This window comes from Apteryx mantelli, chromosome 1 (assembly GCF_036417845.1).
Source record: "Apteryx mantelli isolate bAptMan1 chromosome 1, bAptMan1.hap1, whole genome shotgun sequence".
Taxonomy (NCBI): domain Eukaryota; kingdom Metazoa; phylum Chordata; class Aves; order Apterygiformes; family Apterygidae; genus Apteryx; species Apteryx mantelli.
Window position 1 is genome coordinate 23891923 of NC_089978.1, and position 20422 is coordinate 23912344.

A 20422-nucleotide genomic window follows, 5' to 3' on the forward strand; every position below is an offset into this window, starting at 1 on the left:
ACATAAAGTTTATGCTCTGTATCTCCACCTGTGTGGTTCTAGAAATTTGTTCCTAAATTTGTTCTCATTTTTCCCCATGTCTTTTTTTTTTTTTTAATACTGTGTACACTTCAGTGTGTCTGTATTGCTGTATAAGAGTTCTGGAAGAGTTGCCTTCATGTATCAAGTACTTTCCTTTTTTGCTCTTTGCCTGGATTTTTACCCTTTTCTTAAATGTATTATCATTTGAGGCTTATATTGTTTTTGTACAGCTTAAACAGATGATACACTGATTGTTTTGTGGTAGGTTTAAGTAGTCCTGTCTAATGGTCTGCATTTGATTTGAAGGTCTTTGGTTCTTACCAAAAAGTATCATTTTTCATTTAATTGTAGTAAAGTCTTTTTTGCTCTTTATTTGACATTTTCCATAATTGAAGCAGTTTCACCTGTCCTTGTGAGGGATGGGGAAAAATTGGAGCAAGTGGAAAACAAAAAGAATCTCCACTGGTTTGTTGTTTATTTAGTATTTTTGAGCTTCCAGAGTTCTGTAATTGTGGTAAGTCATAGTAAAGATTTGACTTGAGACAAGCTACTTGTCCTCAGACTCTCCTTGGGAGTTGCAGAGCAGCATATGTTTGGGGCCAGGGCGTGGTGGTGGTGAATTTCTTGTTTTACATTTAAATCCATTTCAGGGTTTGTCTGCGCAGGGAAGTTAAGGTGAAATGTCAGAGCTTAAGAACAGCTGTAGTGGTTCAGAATGAGGGTTCGTGCAGCCCAGGACCTTGCCTGGGACAGTGATCCATGGTGGGTGCCTAGCGAAGAGTGCAAGAACAGAGCAAGAAGCCAAAGCCCTTGCTCAGTACACTGCGCCAGGACTCAGCAGTTCGTGGTGTAGGGGCTTTCAGGGCCAGAAATAAATGTCTATGTAACTGCTGCATGCAAAGTCATAGATTATGAATTTGGCATGCATTAGTTAATCCATTCTGGAGGTATAAGCACGCAGTAAATTACTATTAGATACGCTGCTAATTTGAACCTGGGTTTATCAAGTAACTCACAGCATGCACTTGTGTGCATACTCCTGCCTGTATGTGAACTTGTCACTGAGGAGAAGCTAATGTTCTGAAAATGTCTGAGCTTTATTTCATAACTTGCCTCTGCAGATGAGTTAAAGCATGGTTGGTCTCTGCTTTGATACGTTCATTCATGAGTAAATGGTCTTAATTTGTGTAGATGGTCTTATTTGGCTGTCAGATAGAGAACTAAGGCTTCTTGGCTTTTGATTGAGTACTTCTATATGAGAATTTATTATACAGAAGTTAGTGTAAGTCAGTCAGTCATGTTAACTGCCTTTTTTGTTACAGAAGTAGAGTGGCCTTAGTTCTCAGTTTGCAGCCTATCATTATGCAACAGTGGATTATAGACATTTTTCTCTCCTATGGCATCCACATAGGGGGTTAATATTTTTTGAGTGTGTTAATGTTACTTAGTCTAAACCTTTTGCTGACAAACCCTTTCTGAGTAGTTTTGGTATCTCTTTTAGGTTAGAACTAATAGATTTACACAGTAGCTCTGTGATTTTTTTCTGTTATTAAACACAGTGCTGTCAAAATAAAAATCTCTTAAAAATTACAGTCTTTACTAGAATTGTGTGTACTCCTATACAGAAATCATTATTGTTCCTAAGTAAATTAGGATGCATGAAGGACACAAGTAAAATGGCTGTCGTATTTTTCTTCTGTGTTGTCCTTATGCATAAAGCAATCTTCAGTGTAGCTGGCAGTTGTTTTTAAAAGTCCTTGAGTTAATCAGCACATAATTGGAATACCTTTTAGGTGTTCATTAGATTTATTATGAAAAGGTTATGGAGGAATGTGAGTCAAGGAATACAAAGATAAAGTAGCTGCAACATTAGAGAAGTGCAATGAAAAAAATCAAGGTTACAGAAATACTTTGAAAGCTTTTGTGTTTTACTCAGGGAAAAGAAAACAAAAAGTACTAACAAGTGTTGATTTTTGCAGATAAAGACTGGGAGGACATAAAAAAGATGCCTGAACATTCAACTTTAATGAAAGATTTCCGGAGAAACACGTAAGTCTGTGTTTATCTGAGCTTTCTTGAGCAAGTGTATTTTTCCTCTCCCTCCCACTCTTAATTTATTCTAGTTGAGGCTTTCTGTGTAGATGCTACACGATGACTATGCAATGGTTATGGCTTAGATTGGGAAGAAAGAAAAAGAAATTTGTTTTTTAATGGTGAACTTGGCCTATTGCATTGGTGTGACTCACAGCAAAATAGTCAGATGCTGACTGTAAATGGCAAGGTGGCATGTGTAATCACTGGTGTCAGTAAGACCCTGGATAGCTCTGAAGATTGCTAAGCATGGCTTTTCACAGCTGTTTCCACGTCTATAGTAGTGGAAATTATTCTTGTGTGATAGCTGCATAAAAAAGACCTGGCAGCCTGATACTGTTTCCAAAAAACTATGGGTATAATTGTCAGCCTTGGGGCCTAGGGTAGTATATGAAGACTAAAGAAGAAGACTACCTTAAAGTTTTGCTGTCACATTGCCAGAGTGGAATGCCCGCGCATAAGACCTTGCCACTGTTGCCTTGTTGTTTCCGTGCTGATCAAATTGAGATGTTTTTGGTTGTACTATTATATACTTTTCTTGCATCTGCTATGCTATTGCAACAAACCATTTAAAAACCTTATTTCTGAGCTTCTATTCAAAAAATTGAATTCATGGTTGTTACTGAAAAAACATGTGCAATGTTAAGATTGACTTAGTATTTCTCTCCATGTTCACTGGTGTTAGAAATATGCAGACTAAAACTGTCCAGACTGATACAGTAATGCAATTGCTGAAAGGCAGTTTAAATCCAAGTGATAGTTTGATGTCTGTATGTGACTTAAAAGTGTGCTTTCTTGTGTGGACATAATCTGTCTTTACAATTAAAAGCATGTGAGGAAAACAGATGCCTTTCTGTATTGTTTGAATGATTTTTAAGCAATCTTCTGGTGTGGGTAGATGTGTTTTTTCCCTGCTTTAATGTATTAGCAGTGAAGACTAATCTATTCTTATTAATGTGTCTTGAGTACTAAGTAAGCTTTCCAGTATCACTGATTTGAATATCAGAAATTTTACTTTTTTTTTTTTCTTTCTCCAGCTATACCAACTGCAGCCTTATCAAATATATGGAAAAACATAAAGTTAAGCCAGATAGTAAGGCATTCCACTTGGTAAGTTCCTGCATTTATAAAAACCAAAAACCTTCATATAAGTTATAATTGTTCAAATTGAGTGTTGAGCTGGTGCCAGATAGTCGGTGACTAATTTTATTTTCAGTACTCCCAAAATAACTGATACTTTGCAAACTGAAAACTGCAAAGCACTTCATTTTCTCATATCAGTAAAATGATTCTATGAGTCATTCACTGGATTAGTTCTGGAATGCAGTACTTGAGAAGTTTTCAGTTTTTAATAGCCATGGTAAGTTCATAGTTGTATTTGAGGTGTTGCTGCATCTCTTAGGCATTTTGCTGCTTTGCTGCATACTTTTAAAAGCCTATTTTTATTTTTAAAATATTCCTGAATGCATAATTTTTATATATTCATTATTAAGCTTACTTCGTGCACTTTGCAAAAATGTGATTTGAGATTTGAACATTTTAGTATGTCTCCCTGGTTGCTGTATTCCTTAGTAGCATTCTTGTGAAAACTTCCTAGTTTATACAATTAGTCTCTGTAGCATAAATAAATAAATAAATATGTATGTATGTATGTATATACACACCCACCCACACCCACCCACCTTTTTTTTTTTTTTTTTTTTTTTAATAAGACTCCCTTTAAAATTACACACTTGCTCAGCCCTGGAAGTACCTGTGTTATGTTGTTTTAGGAATTACTGAATTGGGCCTGTGTTTAAAAAACACTTGAGTTTTTTTAAATAAACTTCATAGAGAAAAAAGAATTTAATTCTCTCTGCATGGACGTTTCCCTTTTGTTGTTGTTTCCAACTCAGATGATATGTTTTGAGGCAAGAATTATAATATAAATATATTCATTTTTGGAGCTGGAGTGAGAGAGGAACAACAGGAGGTTTTTTTGATCTTGGAGATGAGAGAAATGAGTTGGAGAAAAAGCAAAATGTTTAAGAGGCCTGGTTGTCTGAGGATACGCAGCTTTTGTTCAAGTCATTTGAAGCTGCACATATATCCAGTGTGATGATTGGACCCAAAGGTTCTTAAACAACCTACTTTATTCTGTTTAGTCCTTTTTCCTTTGTATAAATTTTGAGTCAGTCAGTCAAAGAAGCGCTGAGGCAACGTTCTTGTTGAGGCGTACACCATGAGCATTTTCTGAATGGGGGTTTCCAAGCAGATAGTGAGTTATATTGCACCCAGTAAATGTATATTCAAGATTTAGATTTAAAACAAACAAAAAAACATCAGGCAAATCAAGTAATCATTGCAGGTAGTTACCTGAAGGTTGTATGATTATGCATCATTTACTGTGAAGCGTATCCGCTCTCTAGAGTTAAAATAAAATTTGGTGTAAATACCAAAGATATGTTAACAGAAACAGGGAAACAAGTCCCCTCTGGTAGACAGAGGAGGAATTGAACTGTTGTGGGTGGTTGTTGTTGTTGGTTGTTGTTTTTAACCCTAGCAGAATTGGAAGCTCACTTTTATATGTTGCTGGGCAGCCAGTATATTTATGTGTAATACTAATCAGCTTATGGTGGTATGAAAAGAACTGAAGAGCCTTTATACAAAGGCAAAACAGAGCCCATCCCATTTTGCCCATATACAATCCAGTTTTTACCATGCAGCTATTTATAACAGAGCTTCATAAATGCATTTTTAGTATTTACCAAGATGTTCATATAATATTTTCATATGAGAATATGTGCTTTTTAAGATATATTGGGTATAGCAGGTAGATAATATCTAATATTCCTATCAAAATATACATAACATTTGTGGAAATTATTATTAAGTAATTCAGTAAGCAAAAGCAGTGGACATGGAGTATCTATTGAATATGGTATTTCAAATAGAATGGAATTTGGATATAAAAACTCATCCTTGGACTTTCAGTGAAGCAAATTAACAGAGCGAATTTGCAAATCTTTCTCATCTACCACTCTAGGCAGATGTTCTCTGAAATTATATTTATGTAAGCATAAGTACTTACCTTTCTAATTCCACCTTCTTCTTTGAGAACAAACGTGCTGCCTGTCACTTCCAGATCTGACTTCTGACATATTTAGAGTCCAAATCTCTCAAAATTAACCTTACATGGCTGTACTAAAATCCGGAAGTGGCTAACTATTACTAGTAATGGATAGCTGAGAAAAATCTAAGTCAGTTCTGCCTATTAAAATCAGTTGCAGTAGATTTTTATATCATAGTTGGGCAATCTGAGATAAAAATCTGATCTATGCAAAAATCTGCCTAACATTGCCAGTCACTAAGTTCCTTCCCCCTCTACCCGTTCCTCAACTATTTCTCATACTTTGCTGGAAGCAACAGAGTTCGTTTTTAATTCTTCTGCGTAGCTCCCGACATCTGTTCTCCCTCTGACAGCTTCTGTAGTACAGTTAGGTATTTTCTGTACAAAATTCAGTAATACGTTGAGAATGTAATATTAAAAATGTCGAGGCAGCTTTAAAAAAGTTTAAACATCACAGGAAATACTGTAATACCTCTGTTTATCTTAATATTTAATTTAAAAATCTCAATTTTAAACCTTCCTGAAGTGGCTATGCCACTCTCCAGTCTGCTGTGAACCTCTTGCCATCAAGCTTAGGTAAAATTTACTGGGTTTGCTATGCATCTTGGCAGACCATAAAAAAAGTCTGTCTCTCAACTAATGTCTTTTAAGAGCTGTGAGTGCTCTGGCCAAACTGATCTGCAATTTCTCATCTGGTTTCCCAATCTTGCAAGTTTAGAAATCCTTTTTAGTAAAACAGCAAAGTTGGACACAAAATAATTACATAAAAATAGGTTAAAACGCTTATTACAGGGTTTTTTTTCCCTGTGGTATCAAAGCAGGATGACTGTTTGAAGGTCTTCAGTATTTTTATTCAATATGCTTGGATTTATACCAAAAAGCAGTGGTCACATTAAAATGCAAAATCAAGGAATGCTGCCCTTTTCCATAGGACAGGGGCTAAAATCCTACTGGAAACCTTGCAAGTGAGAACATCAGTGGCATTGCATACTTAGTTCATAACTGAAAATTGAACTCTTCAGGAATTGCTCCCATGACAGCCTCCCTCTTTGCTCCTTTTCTGCTTGGTGCCGGAAGCTGGGATGTTCTCCGTGACAGGGCTGCCTGTGGCTGCCGTACAGCTGGATATTGTGGGGTCCAGTGTTTCGTAGTGTGTAGCCCTATCGGTCCGCTTTGTTTTAGAATTGAGCTTTTGATACAGGTTGGATAGTTGTTGGACTGAAACTTGCTATCCTCTTTTAAAACAGATTTCAAGTTGGCTCCTATCTGAAAAAAACAGTGTCATTCTCTCTCTCTTTCTCTCCCTCTACCTGCTCCTCTTAGGCAGACACTGGGCACGTGGAAGTACAGTGGCGTATTGAAACAGGCCTTGCCTGCTACCCTTCTGTCCTTGGCCATGTCTGTTGGTACCAAAGAGGAGGACCATGATGGGAGCTGGATGTACACCCCTGATTGAACACACTGCGCCCACCACAGTTAGCTCACCCACTGAGTCTGCTTTGGACCTCTGCCCACCTCCCCTCAACAACACCAATATTGAGGGAGCTAGTCTCATGCAAAAGTGTGGATGCAAATCTATCATTGGCACTCAAGCTAAAAAATAGAGTATTTAATAGCATGGACATAGTCGTGTTCTTTCATGGCTATGGGAGTGGGAGAGATGTTCTGTCAAGTTTGTGGTTAATTCTAGTTAGATCCTCTTAGGTTTCTACTGCTGTCAGAACCATTCTGCTGAAAATCAGGTTGCATTACAAAAGCTTGGTCTTTCCTAAGTATCTTCTCAGGACTCTGTTCAAAAGCTGTTAAAATTGTAAGGTGTCTTAGGTTTGTAGCCTCATGGTTTGAGGCTGAGCTGAACTGTAGAGGAATTAGTTAAATCCCTCCATCAGAGCCTGAAGTGGTTCAGTGCATCTCTTGCTACCAGTTCCTCTAGAGGTGCTCCGAGATCTTACTCTTTCGGAAGCTGTCTCACTGCCCCATAAGGCTCTAGATAGAAACAAATAAAACACTTTTTTTCTTGCATCCATCTTCAATTATGAAGTATCCCAAAACTAATAATTTCAGGACTGGTAAATCTCTAGATTGTTGTGATTGCTGATGATGAAATGTTTTGATTTCCCAACTCGATTTAACCAGAATTTTTCCTTCTTTACTGACATTCATGCACATGATCCCTTTTCACATGCAGAGCTTATGCTACATGGGACAACTTTGGTTCCTTCCTGCTTTTCCTGCTTACATTTTTTTCTACTCTTTCTCCTCTTCTGATTTTTTTTTTCTATTTATGTGTTTATGCCTTATAAAATGAGCACCCAGCTGCTGCTCCTTTTTAATTGAGTGATGCTTCATCTTCTACATGGTTACAGCGGTCCATATCAAGTGCAGAGTGATGGTCCCATTGCTGACAGTATGCCATCACAAAGTTGTATAAAATACACTGCATTTAGCCAGGTGATCTTCTAGTCTTCCAGTTTCTACTAGAAAATATTTGTAGTAATAGGTAAAAGATTCACTTCTATGCTCTTAGGTGCCCTGAACATGGGAGCAAAGTATGAGTTTTGATCCCTCCCATGTGGTGATGGTTGCACAGTCATTAATCTTTTCTCGTGATTTCTGTTTTCTCTTGCTGACTGTGACCAAGTTTATTCACGTATTGTCAATATGTGATGGATGGCTTTATAACCTAATTGCCAGAAGAGCTGCCAAAATTTTGCTATTATTTTTTGCTTTTGTTATGTTATTCAGCACATTGGCAATCTTTTTCCCTTTTTCTTTCCCCTTTTTTGGCTCCTGGGATTACTTTTGAACGGTTTGAGAGACCAAGAATTGTTCTATTCAAGCTGATACTCTACAAAAAACACATGCAGACTCAGAGAGCTGAAAATTCTTATTGTGAGTCCTTGCTGATGATGCAAAAGCAAAGCTGGATTGATGGTGTTAATACATATTTATTATGCTCTTAACCCTGTGATTAAAATTAAGGCTGAGGAGAGGAAGTGTACTTTCTAACTCCAGCTGTGTGCAGCATAGAGGTGTGCACCTTTGTTGTGTATGCTCACCTAATAGCTAGTGGAAGGAGATGACCAGCTCATACATAGACCATGACATCGTAGATCTTTATAGAAAGGTGAATTTCATCCCCTAAAAAGTATGAAGACTAAATGTGAAATGAATGCTGTTTTCACATGTAGTTTTCACCCTTCTTGTTAGATCCATGCTTTTTTTTTTTTTTTTTTTTTTTTTTTTAAAGGCAGTAAACTGAAAGCCTAGCATTCCTTTTAAAGAGCAATGTCAAGGACAATATGTCATGGTTTAGTTTTACATTGGATGCTGTATTCTGTGGCAAAACATGAAGATTCACTGTTTATCATTGTGTTCTGCAGAGTATCTGAAGATCATCTAATTCTGCCCGTATATGTTGCTTTTCACAAAGTAACTGTTGGTGGACAGGGAGAAATATGTGCATGTGCACCAGATCTTTTGAATAAGAGGCACTTGGCTTTTAGAATGCATCACTGCTATTTCAGTGCTCAAGTTAAATAAAAAAAATCACTCCGGTCTGCTATTCTTAAAACAGAGAAAAAATATTGACAGGTTTGGAGAGAGCGTGACATTTCTAATGTGTTTTTACTGAAAATCACTGTTGAGATGTCACAGTGACAAATGTATAAAGCTCAGCCACCCTCTGATATGTTCGTGTATGTGCAAAATGAGAGTAGAACAGTAAAAACAGTACTATAATTGTTTTTAGAATTGCCTCTTAATCTTTCATGTTGTGCTGAATTTAGACTTCGTGTCTGCTGGTGTTACTTGAAGTTGCTCAGGATGAGTTTCTGGCTATGTATCCTACTCATTCCTCATAGTGCATACTTCTAAGTAGCAATATTTGTTACTCTTTTCATATAAATTTTTCATTTCACTTTGGCTAGGTCAGTGTGCTTTTTTAAATTCTCACCTACATGTATTACCTTAAGATTTTTTTCTCTGCTGCTTATTACTGAAGCATTTTGTATGCTTTTTAAAAAAGTCGGGTATGGGACAAATACCAAGTGTGCTTCTTAGCCCTCAGTTAACACTTCCCACCAGGGTAAGAGGTGCTTTCTCAAAGGATAAGGTTTTGCTGGGTTTTTAGTTGAACTGAGTTCAACTAGGTATTTTGTAAAATATTTTATTTTGCATTGTCTTCTGCATATTCATACTTCATGGAAGGCTAAGTCCCATTTGGAATTAAATCCAGCAAGGGATGTCAAGGACAACAAGAAAGGCTTCTTCAAATACATCAGTAGCAAAAGGAAGACTAAGGAAAATGTGGGCCCGTTGCTGAATGGGGTGGGTGCCCTGGTGACGAAGGATGCAGAGAAGACAGAGTTACTGAATGCCTTCTTTGCTTCAGTCTTTACTGCTCAGGCCAGCCCTCAGGAACCCCAGACCCTGCAGGCAAGAGAGAAAGTCTGGAGAAAGGAAGACTTTCCCTTGGTCGAGGAGGATCGGGTCAAAGATCATCTAGGCAAACCTGACATCCACAAATCCATGGGCCCTGATGGGATGCACCCACGAGTGCTGAGGGAGCTGGCGGACGTTATTGCTAAGCCACTCTCCATCATCTTTGAAAGGTCATGGAGAACAGGAGAGGTGCCTGAGGACTGGAAGAAAGCCAGTGTCACCCCAGTCTTCAAAAAGGGCAAGGAGGAGGACCCAGGGAACTACAGGCCAGTCAGCCTCACCTGCATCCCTGGAAAGGTGATGGAGCAGCTCATCCTGGAGGCCATCTCCAAGCACGTGGAGGACAAGAAGGTGATCAGGAGTTGTCAGCATGGCTTCACCAAGGGGAAATCATGCTTAACCAATCTGATAGCCTTCTCTGATGGAATGACTGCCTGGGTAGATGAGGGGAGAGCAGTGGATGATGTCTACCTTGACTTCAGCAAGGCTTTTGACACTGTCTCCCATAACATCCTCATAGGGAAGCTCAGGAAGTGTGGGTTAGATGAGTGGACAGTGAGGTGGACTGAGAACTGGCTGAATGGCAGAGCTCAGAGGGTTGTGATCAGCGGCACAGAGTCTAGTTGGCGGCCTGTAGCTAGCGGTGTCCCCCAGGGGTCAGGACTGGGTTCGGTCTTGTTCAACTTCTTCATCAGTGACCTGGATGAAGGGACAGAGTGCACCCTCAGCAAGTTTGCTGACGATACCAAACTGGGAGGAGTGGCCAATACCCCAGAGGGCTGTGCTGCCGTTCAGAGAGACCTGGACAGGCTGGAGAGGTGGGCGGAGAGGAACCTCATGAAGTTCAACAAAGGCGAGGGCAGGGTCCTGCACCTAGGGAGGAATAACCCCCATGCACCAGTACAGGTTGGGGGCTGACCTGCTGGAAAGCAGCTCTGCGGAGAAGGACCTGGGAGTGCTGGTGGACACCAAGTTGACCATGAGGCAGCAATATGTGGCCAAGAAGGCCAACGGTATCCTGGGGTGCATCAGGAAGAGTGTTGCCAGCAGGTCGAGGGAGGTGATTCTCCCCCTCTACTCAGCCCTGGTGAGGCCCCATCTGGAGTACTGCGTCCAGTTCTGGGCTCCCCAGTACAAGAGGGATGTGGCACTACTGGAGCAAGTCCAGCGAAGGGCTACAAAGATGATTAGGGGACTGGAGCATCTCTCTTGTGAGGAAAGACTGAGAGAGCTGGGCCTGTTTAGCCTGGAGAAGAGAAGGCTGAGAGGAGATCTTATCAACATGTACAAGTATCTGAAGGGAGGGTGTCGAGAGGATGGGACCAGACTCTTTTCAGTGGTGCCCAGTGACAGGACGTGAGGCAACGGGCACAAACTGAGACACAGACAATTCCATCTGAACATGAGGAAAAACTTCTTCACTGTGAGGGTGCCAGAGCACTGGAACAGTTTGCCCAGAGAGGTTGTGGAGTCTCCTTCTCTGGAGATATTCAAAACCTGCCTGGACACAATCCTGTGCAATGTGCTCTAGGTGACCCTGCTTGAGCAGGGGGGTTGGACTAGATGATCTCCAGAGGTCCCTTCCAACCTCAAACGTGCTGTGATTCTGTGCTGTGCTGCTGTGGTCTTCATTGTCTTTAAGCAAATGCACGCATTTTAGAAAGAATTTTTTTCCATTCAGTTGATGTGATTCAGCAGTTGTTACAGAGATCAAGGCTGAGGTCTTGAACTGATAGAGAAACTGCAGCAGAGCTCAAACTTGACGAGCTTATGGAGGCATTATCATTGCTACACTTCTATAGTGCTTTTGCATCATGCTGTGCAAAAAAACCACCTAAAATTCAAGATTTTGCACAACTCCTCTTTGAAGCAGCATTCAACAAACAGATGTGTCTGAGAGTCCACGTGCTTCAGAACAGATAACTTTGTCACCTATTCTAGCATGTATTTTTCTGTCCAGCTGGGTTTTTCTAATGTGTGTTGATTGCACTTTCTTTTATGGCATGAAGATTTCTAAGGAGGGACTTTATATTATGGTTTTATAATACTGTGGATGACAGTGGAGTTGTACTGATATGAGAGTACTAAATAACGAGCAATAATGAATATGGAATCACGTTTGTTTATTAATTGCTAAGAGTTATTAAATTTGAATGTATATGGCTATGATGATACTACCTATTAAGGGCAATGTAGTTGAAGGAACCAGGCTGAATATGTGCATGTTAGATCTTCTTGTGGGAAGTGAAAACTGATGGTATGTTGTGGAGACTCCTTGAATGTTTTTGTTGGAACATTTGTGATCAGAACTGAGTGTTCTAGGCTTTATATGTAAAAATAGGTTGTTGTTCAATGGGAAGTTGAGTATTTAACAGGAGAGAATGTGGCTGTTGCCGTTTGTGGTAAGGATTTTGAATTCAGACAAATCCTAACACTTAATCTTTCAGGAATACTGCAATGAAGTTTTTGTAAGCAGTTCTGATAACACAGAGCTTTTTATGTTTAATTTTGTGTAGCTTCAGAAATTGCTTACTATGGATCCAATAAAGAGAATTACCTCAGAACAGGCTATGCAGGACCCCTATTTCTTAGAAGATCCGCTTCCCACCTCTGAGTAAGTGGTCGGTTTATTAACCTATCAATACACTCAAAGATGTCTTAGAAACGTGTGCTTTTTGTCTGCTCCCTGCTATAAATATCTGCTGGTGAATATTGAGCTAAACACTCACTGTCTAACAACCAAAGAAAGCGATAGCTGCTAAAATGCCATTTGAGGTTTTTAAAATTAAGTAGCATTCTTATTAATCTCTTGCTTTATGGAACGTTGATCCTATTAGTCCCAGCACTAATCTTGTTACTCCCTGGCAGGTTGATTATGCACGCTGCAGATATTTGCAGACACGTGCGCAGTGCCCACAGGTCCGCTGCCCTGCTCTGGAGTGCCAGATGACATGGGCTAATTAGTTGACATTTTTCTGTCCTAGCCTTTATGTAAATTCAGTGGGTGAGGGGAGTCAGCTCTGTGTCTCCGTGCTTTCATCCTTCACAGCTTAAATCCATTTTCTTTAGACGCTTTTTTTGTTTGTTTGCGCAGGGAGATTTACAGAAGGAAGAAAATTTAGGGAAATTGAATGATTTCATTTTTAATGAGAAAAAAAAAATGAAAAGGCTAGCCAGAGAGCATGATTGTATACCTTTTTAGAAAAGCTATTAGCACCTCCCGGGTATCGTTCTCTACCATTATCTAGGGAGGAATTTATAAAATATGGTATGTATATTTATAGCAATTAATTAAAAAATGACATTATTTCACTAAAAGCTACCAAATTATTTATAACAGCTCCTGACCTGTGTAGTTTAATGTTGTCATGTGAATGATTTTCTTTTGTGGAAACTGCTTTTAGGTTAGCATTTGGCTTTTTTTTCTCAAATTTAAGTTGTCATTTTAATATGAGCTTACAATGAATAATTTGCTAACAGGTATACAGAGACTTTATTATAAATATATTCTACTGATTAAGGGCAGATAAATCTGAATTTGCACCAGCAGTGACAATTCATGTGGTCCATGAGATATAATTGACAGATGAAATTTCTAGGTATTCTGAAGTTTTGTTTCAGATGGTTTTATTAATAGTCAATGGAGTTTCCAGGGTGTACTTCTAGACCTGAGATTATGAATTAAACTATAACTGGGTTAAGACAGCTCTTTATGCTCTTGCAGATTTGTAACAGGTGGTCTGCTTTTCCAGCCACTAGTCTTGTCACCAGAAACTGTGAAAAACAAGAATTTAGATGATAGTTTCAGAGGTGACTGAAGATTTAAAATAAATATGAATGGGTTTTCTGAAGTTTAGAATATGATGAAAGTATGATAGGGGAAACTTCTCCATTAGTTATAGGTATTAGGCTATGGCTGAGGCAATTTGAAACTAGAATGGGTGAAGTACAAATCTTACAGGGCTAACCATTCTGTTTTAATATGGTGATAAATAGACTTTTGGGGGGGGCAGTGTTTTTGCAGGTTGTCAAATCCCTTACCCAAAACGAGAATTTTTAACAGAAGAAGAACCAGATGATAAAGGAGACAAAGTAAGTATTAGAAGAACAGTACACTCATGCTTCTCTGGCTTTCACACTATTTCCTGTTTTCATGTTACTTCGTGTACTGCTTTTGAGTTGAAGTTTTTCTTTGTGTTTAAACAATTGAGAAGAACCAGCAGCAGCAGCAGGGCAATAACCATACTAATGGAACTGGTCATCCAGGGAACCAAGACAACAGTCACACACAGGGACCCCCACTGAAAAAAGTGAGAGTTGTTCCTCCTACCACTACCTCAGGTGGACTTATTATGACCTCAGACTATCAGGTATTTGTTTCTTTTTTTTTTCTCTCTCTCCATATATTGTGTTTTTGAGATTCATGTTTGCAACAGTACTTTTTTAACCTAAAAAAGTAATTCTGTAAGTGTCACTGTATTAGCTGGTATTTTTTGGCATCTTTCATATCAAATGAGTTTTGTTGTCTGTTTGCCTGTCCATTCATATACTGATGCTTTTTAAGTTAGTTTTAAGGAAATCAATATCTAGGATTATTACAGTTACTAATTTATTACCTTCATATTAGAGAAGGCTAATGGTGGACCAGGATCCTATTGTGCAGAGCCCTTCGTGACTTTAAAATACCACTCCTTACTTGAACAAGCCTGCAGTGTCATGAGGCAAAGGATGTTGCTATAAACAAATTATGAAGTAAGAATCTGGGCAAGAGTTTTCGTTGGGCAAATGGATTGGAAAGCAATATCTTGGATGGCAGAGAATTAGCGTGATGTTATCTGTATTTGAAGACCAATGGAAATTTCAGGCTGCGTAAGCCCAGTGTTGCAGGTCTGAAGAAAGAGGTGAGGTGGTGGCAATCAATGAGTGTGGAAGGAGGGGAGCAGAGGGGAAAAAAAACAAAAAAGACTTGAGAAAGCTTGAAAGCTGTGTTCTAGCCTGCCTGCATTTGAGCTTATGATTAAACACTAAGAAATCAGAGCAGTATGTCTGAGCATCTTCCCATGTAATGATACTTGAATTTGTGGTTTTGAATGATATCACGCTCAGGTCATGGAGGGCGAAGAAAGTTAAGGACAGAACCTAATGCAAGCTAAGAAATTACAGAAAAGGAAGACTTTCCAAATGATGTGCAGCTAAAGAGGTGGCAGATTTTGGAAGTCTAGGAAATAAAATGCCTCAAGAGGAGGCACGCTGGAGGAAATGTTAGCATGCAGGGGCTGTTAAAGACTGGTTCACGTGGAGTGCACATTGCAGAAGGCCAATTGGAAGAGGGTCTTGGGGATAACTGAAAGAGGGGAAAGTGAGAAGTTGCTCACAGTGTTTTCAGTTAATTCAAAGATAAAAAAGGGATAGTCTCTCCCATTCCTTTTCTTAAAAAAAATCTGGAAGCAACTTAGCTATGCTTGTATTCATTGGCAAAACTTAGGAGAGTTAGAAAAGTCTGGCAGTAAAACTGCTGCTGTCAACTTGCTTTTTACAGTTTGATGTACTGCTTCTCCATAAACACCAAAGGCTTTTGAAATCCTGGGTTTCAGAGTTTGTTCTTGAGTGTACCAGATGTCCTCAAAGGCTGCCTGGGGGCATGACCCTCATCCTTATGTAAATCTATATATACTTCCAGCACTGTGCAAAACTTGCAAGAACCTAAAAATGTAAACTAGGATCATTTTCAGGAGCTTTACTGTGAGATAATCCCCAAGTGCTTTTGCTAAATCTATCCCAGGACATCAATACCGTATCAGTTTTCAAGTTTTTCTCCTTGTATGATGTAGTTTTTTAGAGCCAGATAGAAAAGCTTAAAACTGCCTTCAGCCTTAACTGTGGTACAGCAGTGTGGGGTGCCTCTAAATATAAATATAATCTTTCTTTCAGTTAGATTATGCATCACAGAACACTCTCTTACAGGAGATTTTAATTTGACAAGCTGAAAAGTCAATCCTTTTCCAGGCCTTTGAGCTGGATCTTTCCTTTCTATTACTTCTGTTCTATGTATGTCTTTTTAAGAAAGCACTCGCATTGATTCATATATCTAAGAGAAATGGATGCAGAGGGTGCATGCGTTGGGTCAGGGAGCCCCATTTACTTGCTCTATTTGCTTGTCCTTCGCCTCATTTTGCTGCTGCAGATGACATGAGAGCTTGGCAGTGTGAGCCAACTTAGGCTGCCACTTTTGTGAGTGAGAACTGAGGTCTGCTAGTTGAGAAATCAAAAACTCCAATTGCCTTGGTGGGAGTTGGGATTAGATTGTTTTCAACTCTCCGAAACTGAGGTAGGCGCTGTTCCCTTTTGTACTTTTTGATACCCATCCAAGGGTTATTACTGGGGCAGCCCTTTTCAACAACCTTAATTTCAAAATAGTTTTGCCTTGGAGCAGTGATAACTGCTTCTTCTGCTGTTCTTACTAATGATTTGACTGCTCCTGACTAATCTTTTTGCTGTCCCTCTAGAAGGCATAATAACACCTGGCTTTCAAAAAATGTGGCTTTTCCCGCCTCCCCCTCCCTCCCCCTGCCAGCCTTGCAAGAAGGCGAGGAGTAGATTTTCTCTGATTAAGGCATCTCAGAAATATGGTGAGACATGAACTTGCTGTCACTGGAACAAAAGCAGTTAAAAGCTGCCTGTGGGTGGTTTCAGGTCTCCCTGAAAAAAAATCCTCAAATTTTCTGCTTCTGATCCTGCAACTTGAGGAGACGGCAAACAAATACTACAATACAGTTCTCTGTTTTAATCAAACACCTGTCCCTTTGTTCATTCCTTAGTTCTCTCAAATTCACCATGTAAAGCTTGTGAAGAAGGATTGCCGTCTCCTGGGCAAGACTTACTAAGACAGTTTCTCCATCCACTCAGAAGTCAAATTACTCTCTGTAGAGCAAGTTGACCTTATGTCCTTTTCTGTCATGCATAAAAATAGTAGATAACATGGTATGTAGACTTCCTTGATTTCTCCTTTCAATTTGCAACATGACACTCCCAAAGCCAATGTGACTGAACAAATTGGAGCAATCCCGCTTTTGCTTGTGATAACCCTCTGGGTGCTTATTGGTATTCAGAGAGGACTGGATATTTACATCTGTTCTTAAACAAAAGCCGTTTGTTGCACTAGTTGCATGAAAGAATATTGCGTTTTTTAATTGGCCCTATCTTATAAAATAAAATCTATTTTAGAAGTCAGGATGCAGAAAGTTTAAAACCAACATGAATGGTCAGTTTTTAGAAGGTTAAACTTGCGATATTTTTTATTTTTCTGTGTACAGGAGCCACAGTTGGGCAAAAAGAACATCCAGGGACTTGCTCCATTAAACACATCCTATATTTTTCATACAGAGAGGTATTCGAGGGTGACCCTCTGGCAATTCTGTTGATGAGTGACTTAGTCCATCTCTCAAGACTGAAGTCAAATGTCACGAAAGTTCAGTCTCTGTGTTAGCAGTGAAGTTCAGCAGTGCTGATTTGTTCCTGCTGGCAGTAAATGTTAGTCTAGCCCTTTCTTCCCCCTTTACCCTGTACACCCCTAGAGAATTAGCTCAGTCCTAAGAGCATATGTTCCTAAGTAGAATTTGAATTCTTTTTTGCCATGTTTGCCATTGTCTCAACATCCTGAATCTAATTTCTGTTCTAAATGCAGGATGGCAGAAAAAAATTAATGAGAGCTATTATTTATTATTTTATGTTCTAATTTATAAAATCTTTAAAGCTATTTTAATATTTTACTTTTCTCAGATATTGGTTCACTGTATTTTCACATATTCAGGTCTTGTTAGCTAAGCCATAGTCCTAGAATATTCACCGCAGAGAAATTTCCCAGACCTGTACTAGGAGCTGCCTCTGCTAACAATTCTAATGCGTCTGGTGTTATCAAGAGTTCAGAAGTTACCTCTGCAGTCTCTAAAAGCTGCAAAATTTGTGTGTGTGTAAACTAACATGTAACAGATGTCAAACAGCACAGTAACTTAAGGAAATTATGTAGTATGTTAAGTATTATTAAATGGTCACATGTTTATATTGAAAGCCCCACATACAGTCCTTTTTTCTTTATAATACATGTTGTGTAAACAACTAACTCTTAGGATAAAACTGAAGTAGGCTGTTGCTGGTTTGCTCAAAGCTTCTTGCAGTGGTGAATGCTCTACTCTGTAAATAATCACAGAAATGTTGGTTGAAAGGGACCTCTGGAGACCATCTAGTCCAACCTCCCAGTTGAAGCATGACCGTTGCTGTCGCTAGATCAGGTCAGCCATGGCTTTGTTTAGCTGAGTCTTGAAAACCTCCACAGAGGAAGACTTCAGAGCGGTTCTGGACAAGTCCTTGCAGTGCTATACTGCTAGCCTGTTAGTGAACTGAGTGAAATATTTGGTGCCACTGACAGGAGTTTGGCTGTCATCTTTAACTATCCTTCAAGTACTTGTAAGGCTGCTGTTAGTGACGCTTTAGCCAAATGGTCACAGCTCTCTCAGCCTTTCCTCCTAGACACTGCAAAAGGGTGGTAAGCTTATCCCTTTTATACAAAAGTCTCCCACATAATTCAGAGTGGCTTATCAGTAGCAAGTTTCCCAGTTCTGAACTCCAGCCCCAACACGCCTTCGTGGTAGGGGGAAGGAACCGAGTGGAGAAGACCGCTAATATTACTGGTGGTAGCCTTTTTTAACATGCTGGTGTGCCATAGCTCTCTGGAGGGTTGACTGGAGTTTTGGTTGTGATGGCTGCTGTTTCACAGGAAGTAACTGAGGATGGGTAACTGTACACAGAATCAGAATCACAGAATGGTTGAGGTTGGAAGGGACCTCTGGAGATCATCTAGTCCAACCCCCCTGCTCAAGCAGGGTCACCTAGAGCATGTTGCCCAGGATCGCATCCAGGCAGGTTTTGAATATCTCCAGAGAAGGAGACTCCACAACCTCTCTGGGCAACCTGTTCCAGTGCTCTGGCACCCTCACAGTGAAGAAGTTTTTTCTCATGTTCAGATGGTCAGCGGTACAGCAGTAACTGTCCATCTTTCTAATCTGGTATTGCTGATGTTCACATCTGCATCTACTGTGTGTAAGTTAAGTTAAAAGAACGCTTCAAGTGCAGCTGGTTTGAGACTGAGGGCTTTTAGTATCTCTTGAAGAAATAAACAGGTAAACCAAATTGTCTTGCACTCATACCTGTTACAAAGGATTAATTTTCCTCTGCTTTGCCCCTTTGCAGCGTTCCAATCCCCATGCTGCCTATCCCAACCCTGGACCAAGCACATCACAGCCACAGAGCAGCATGGGATATTCAACTACCTCCCAGCAGCCTCCACAGTACTCGCACCAGACGCACCGGTACTGAGCTGCACTTGAATAATGTCAATGCACTGTTGCTAATGCTGCGGGACTGGCTGTGCCGCTGCCTGCCTGGAACCTGGCTTGGGCCACACGAATGTACTGTACAACCCCACCGTCAAAACGTCTCATCGCCAAGTTGCACCACTTCTCACAGCATGGAGCAGTGGCTCCCAAATTGTACCTGTTTTTGGGTTAGACTTGAAAAGAAAGTGCTAGCACAGTTTGTGTTGTGGATATGCTACTTCCATAGTTTACCTGACATGGTTCAAACTGACCGATGCGGTTTTTTTCAGTGACAGTCTGTAGCAGTTGAAGCTGTGAAATGTGCTAGGGGCAAGCATTTTTGTTGTCGTATGTGGTGAATTCTCTTGATGTAACAACTTTATCTGACCAATAGTACACAACATCTTTGAACTGGTACTTGAAGCATACAGTATGTGTTAACATGGCAAAAAAGAAAAATAACCATGACTCCAATTGAAATAATTTTGATACACGTTTATTTTTAGTGACTTTTGTGGGTTGGTTCATTTTCCACATAGTTCAATGTTTTATGACCAACACAATTGCTACAATGAGATTTTTTTAAGAACATGAAAACATTTGCATTTTTTCCAGCAATTACAAACCTCCCAAAGATTAATTTCCAACATAAGTTTGTTTTTGTTTTTAAATCTATGACTTGACTGGTATTAAAGCTGCTATTTGATAGTAAAATAAGTATGTTGTCATTGATATAAACATGTTTGGTTCAGCAAACAAACTAAAATGATTGTCATAGACAGTGTTTTATTTTTTCCTGTTGGTGTTAATGATTTGTGAGCATGCTTTGGGATTAAAAAAGCATGAATGATATTTCCTAAAAAGGTGCGGCATCCATTCAGATATTTCGTCATGATTTTTGAGAACCGGCTTGGTGTAGTGGATTTTAAATTTTGTTCAGTTAATTATTTTTTTAAAATGTTCACATGTTGTTTAGGGGTGCCATTCTTACAGCAAAGGATCAAGGTGTTAGGAGAGCCTTAGAATTTATGAGGAAAAACTATTACATACAATGTACTGTATCAAACTATTTTACATGAATGACGCAAGTATTCTGAATAAAAAAATTAAACATTGTTAAAAACAAGGTGTTATGTAATAAATTTATTTTTCATAAATCTGCATATGAGCTTTGCCTGTATTCCTTTTTATCCACGACAACAACCCCCCTCCCCATCACACATCTGTACTGGGCTGTGTTCTCAGGAACCAAATCTAACAGGAGTTTCTATTGCAAGCGGGCAGGCTTCCATTAACTGCTGCGAGACATTTTTGAAAGAGCAGAAAAAATACAGTGCCTTTGTAAAATGTCATTCCCCCTTTGTGTACATCAGCTGGAGATGCACTG

The 20422-nt window shown here is 39.5% G+C and overlaps 1 protein-coding gene across 6 annotated transcripts in view; it reads left to right on the forward strand.

Annotated features, from left to right (window-relative positions):
* The window catches only part of CDK8 (cyclin dependent kinase 8), an 86402-nt gene extending 66204 nt beyond the window's left edge, over positions 1 to 20198 (forward strand). For 4 of the 6 annotated variants that reach the window (XM_067290593.1, XM_067290607.1, XM_067290614.1 and 1 more), the window contains 6 exons: positions 2001 to 2070; positions 3150 to 3222; positions 12181 to 12278; positions 13678 to 13756; positions 13876 to 14034; positions 18911 to 20198. In XM_067290593.1, coding sequence (XP_067146694.1) covers positions 2001 to 2070; positions 3150 to 3222; positions 12181 to 12278; positions 13678 to 13756; positions 13876 to 14034; positions 18911 to 19036 — 605 coding nt within the window. In that variant the 3' untranslated portion in view covers positions 19037 to 20198. The remainder of the gene's footprint in view (positions 1 to 2000; positions 2071 to 3149; positions 3223 to 12180; positions 12279 to 13677; positions 13757 to 13875; positions 14035 to 18910) is intronic. The other 2 variants (XM_067290600.1, XR_010883320.1) reach the window with 2 other exon arrangements.
* The last annotated feature ends 224 nt before the right edge of the window (positions 20199 to 20422 follow it).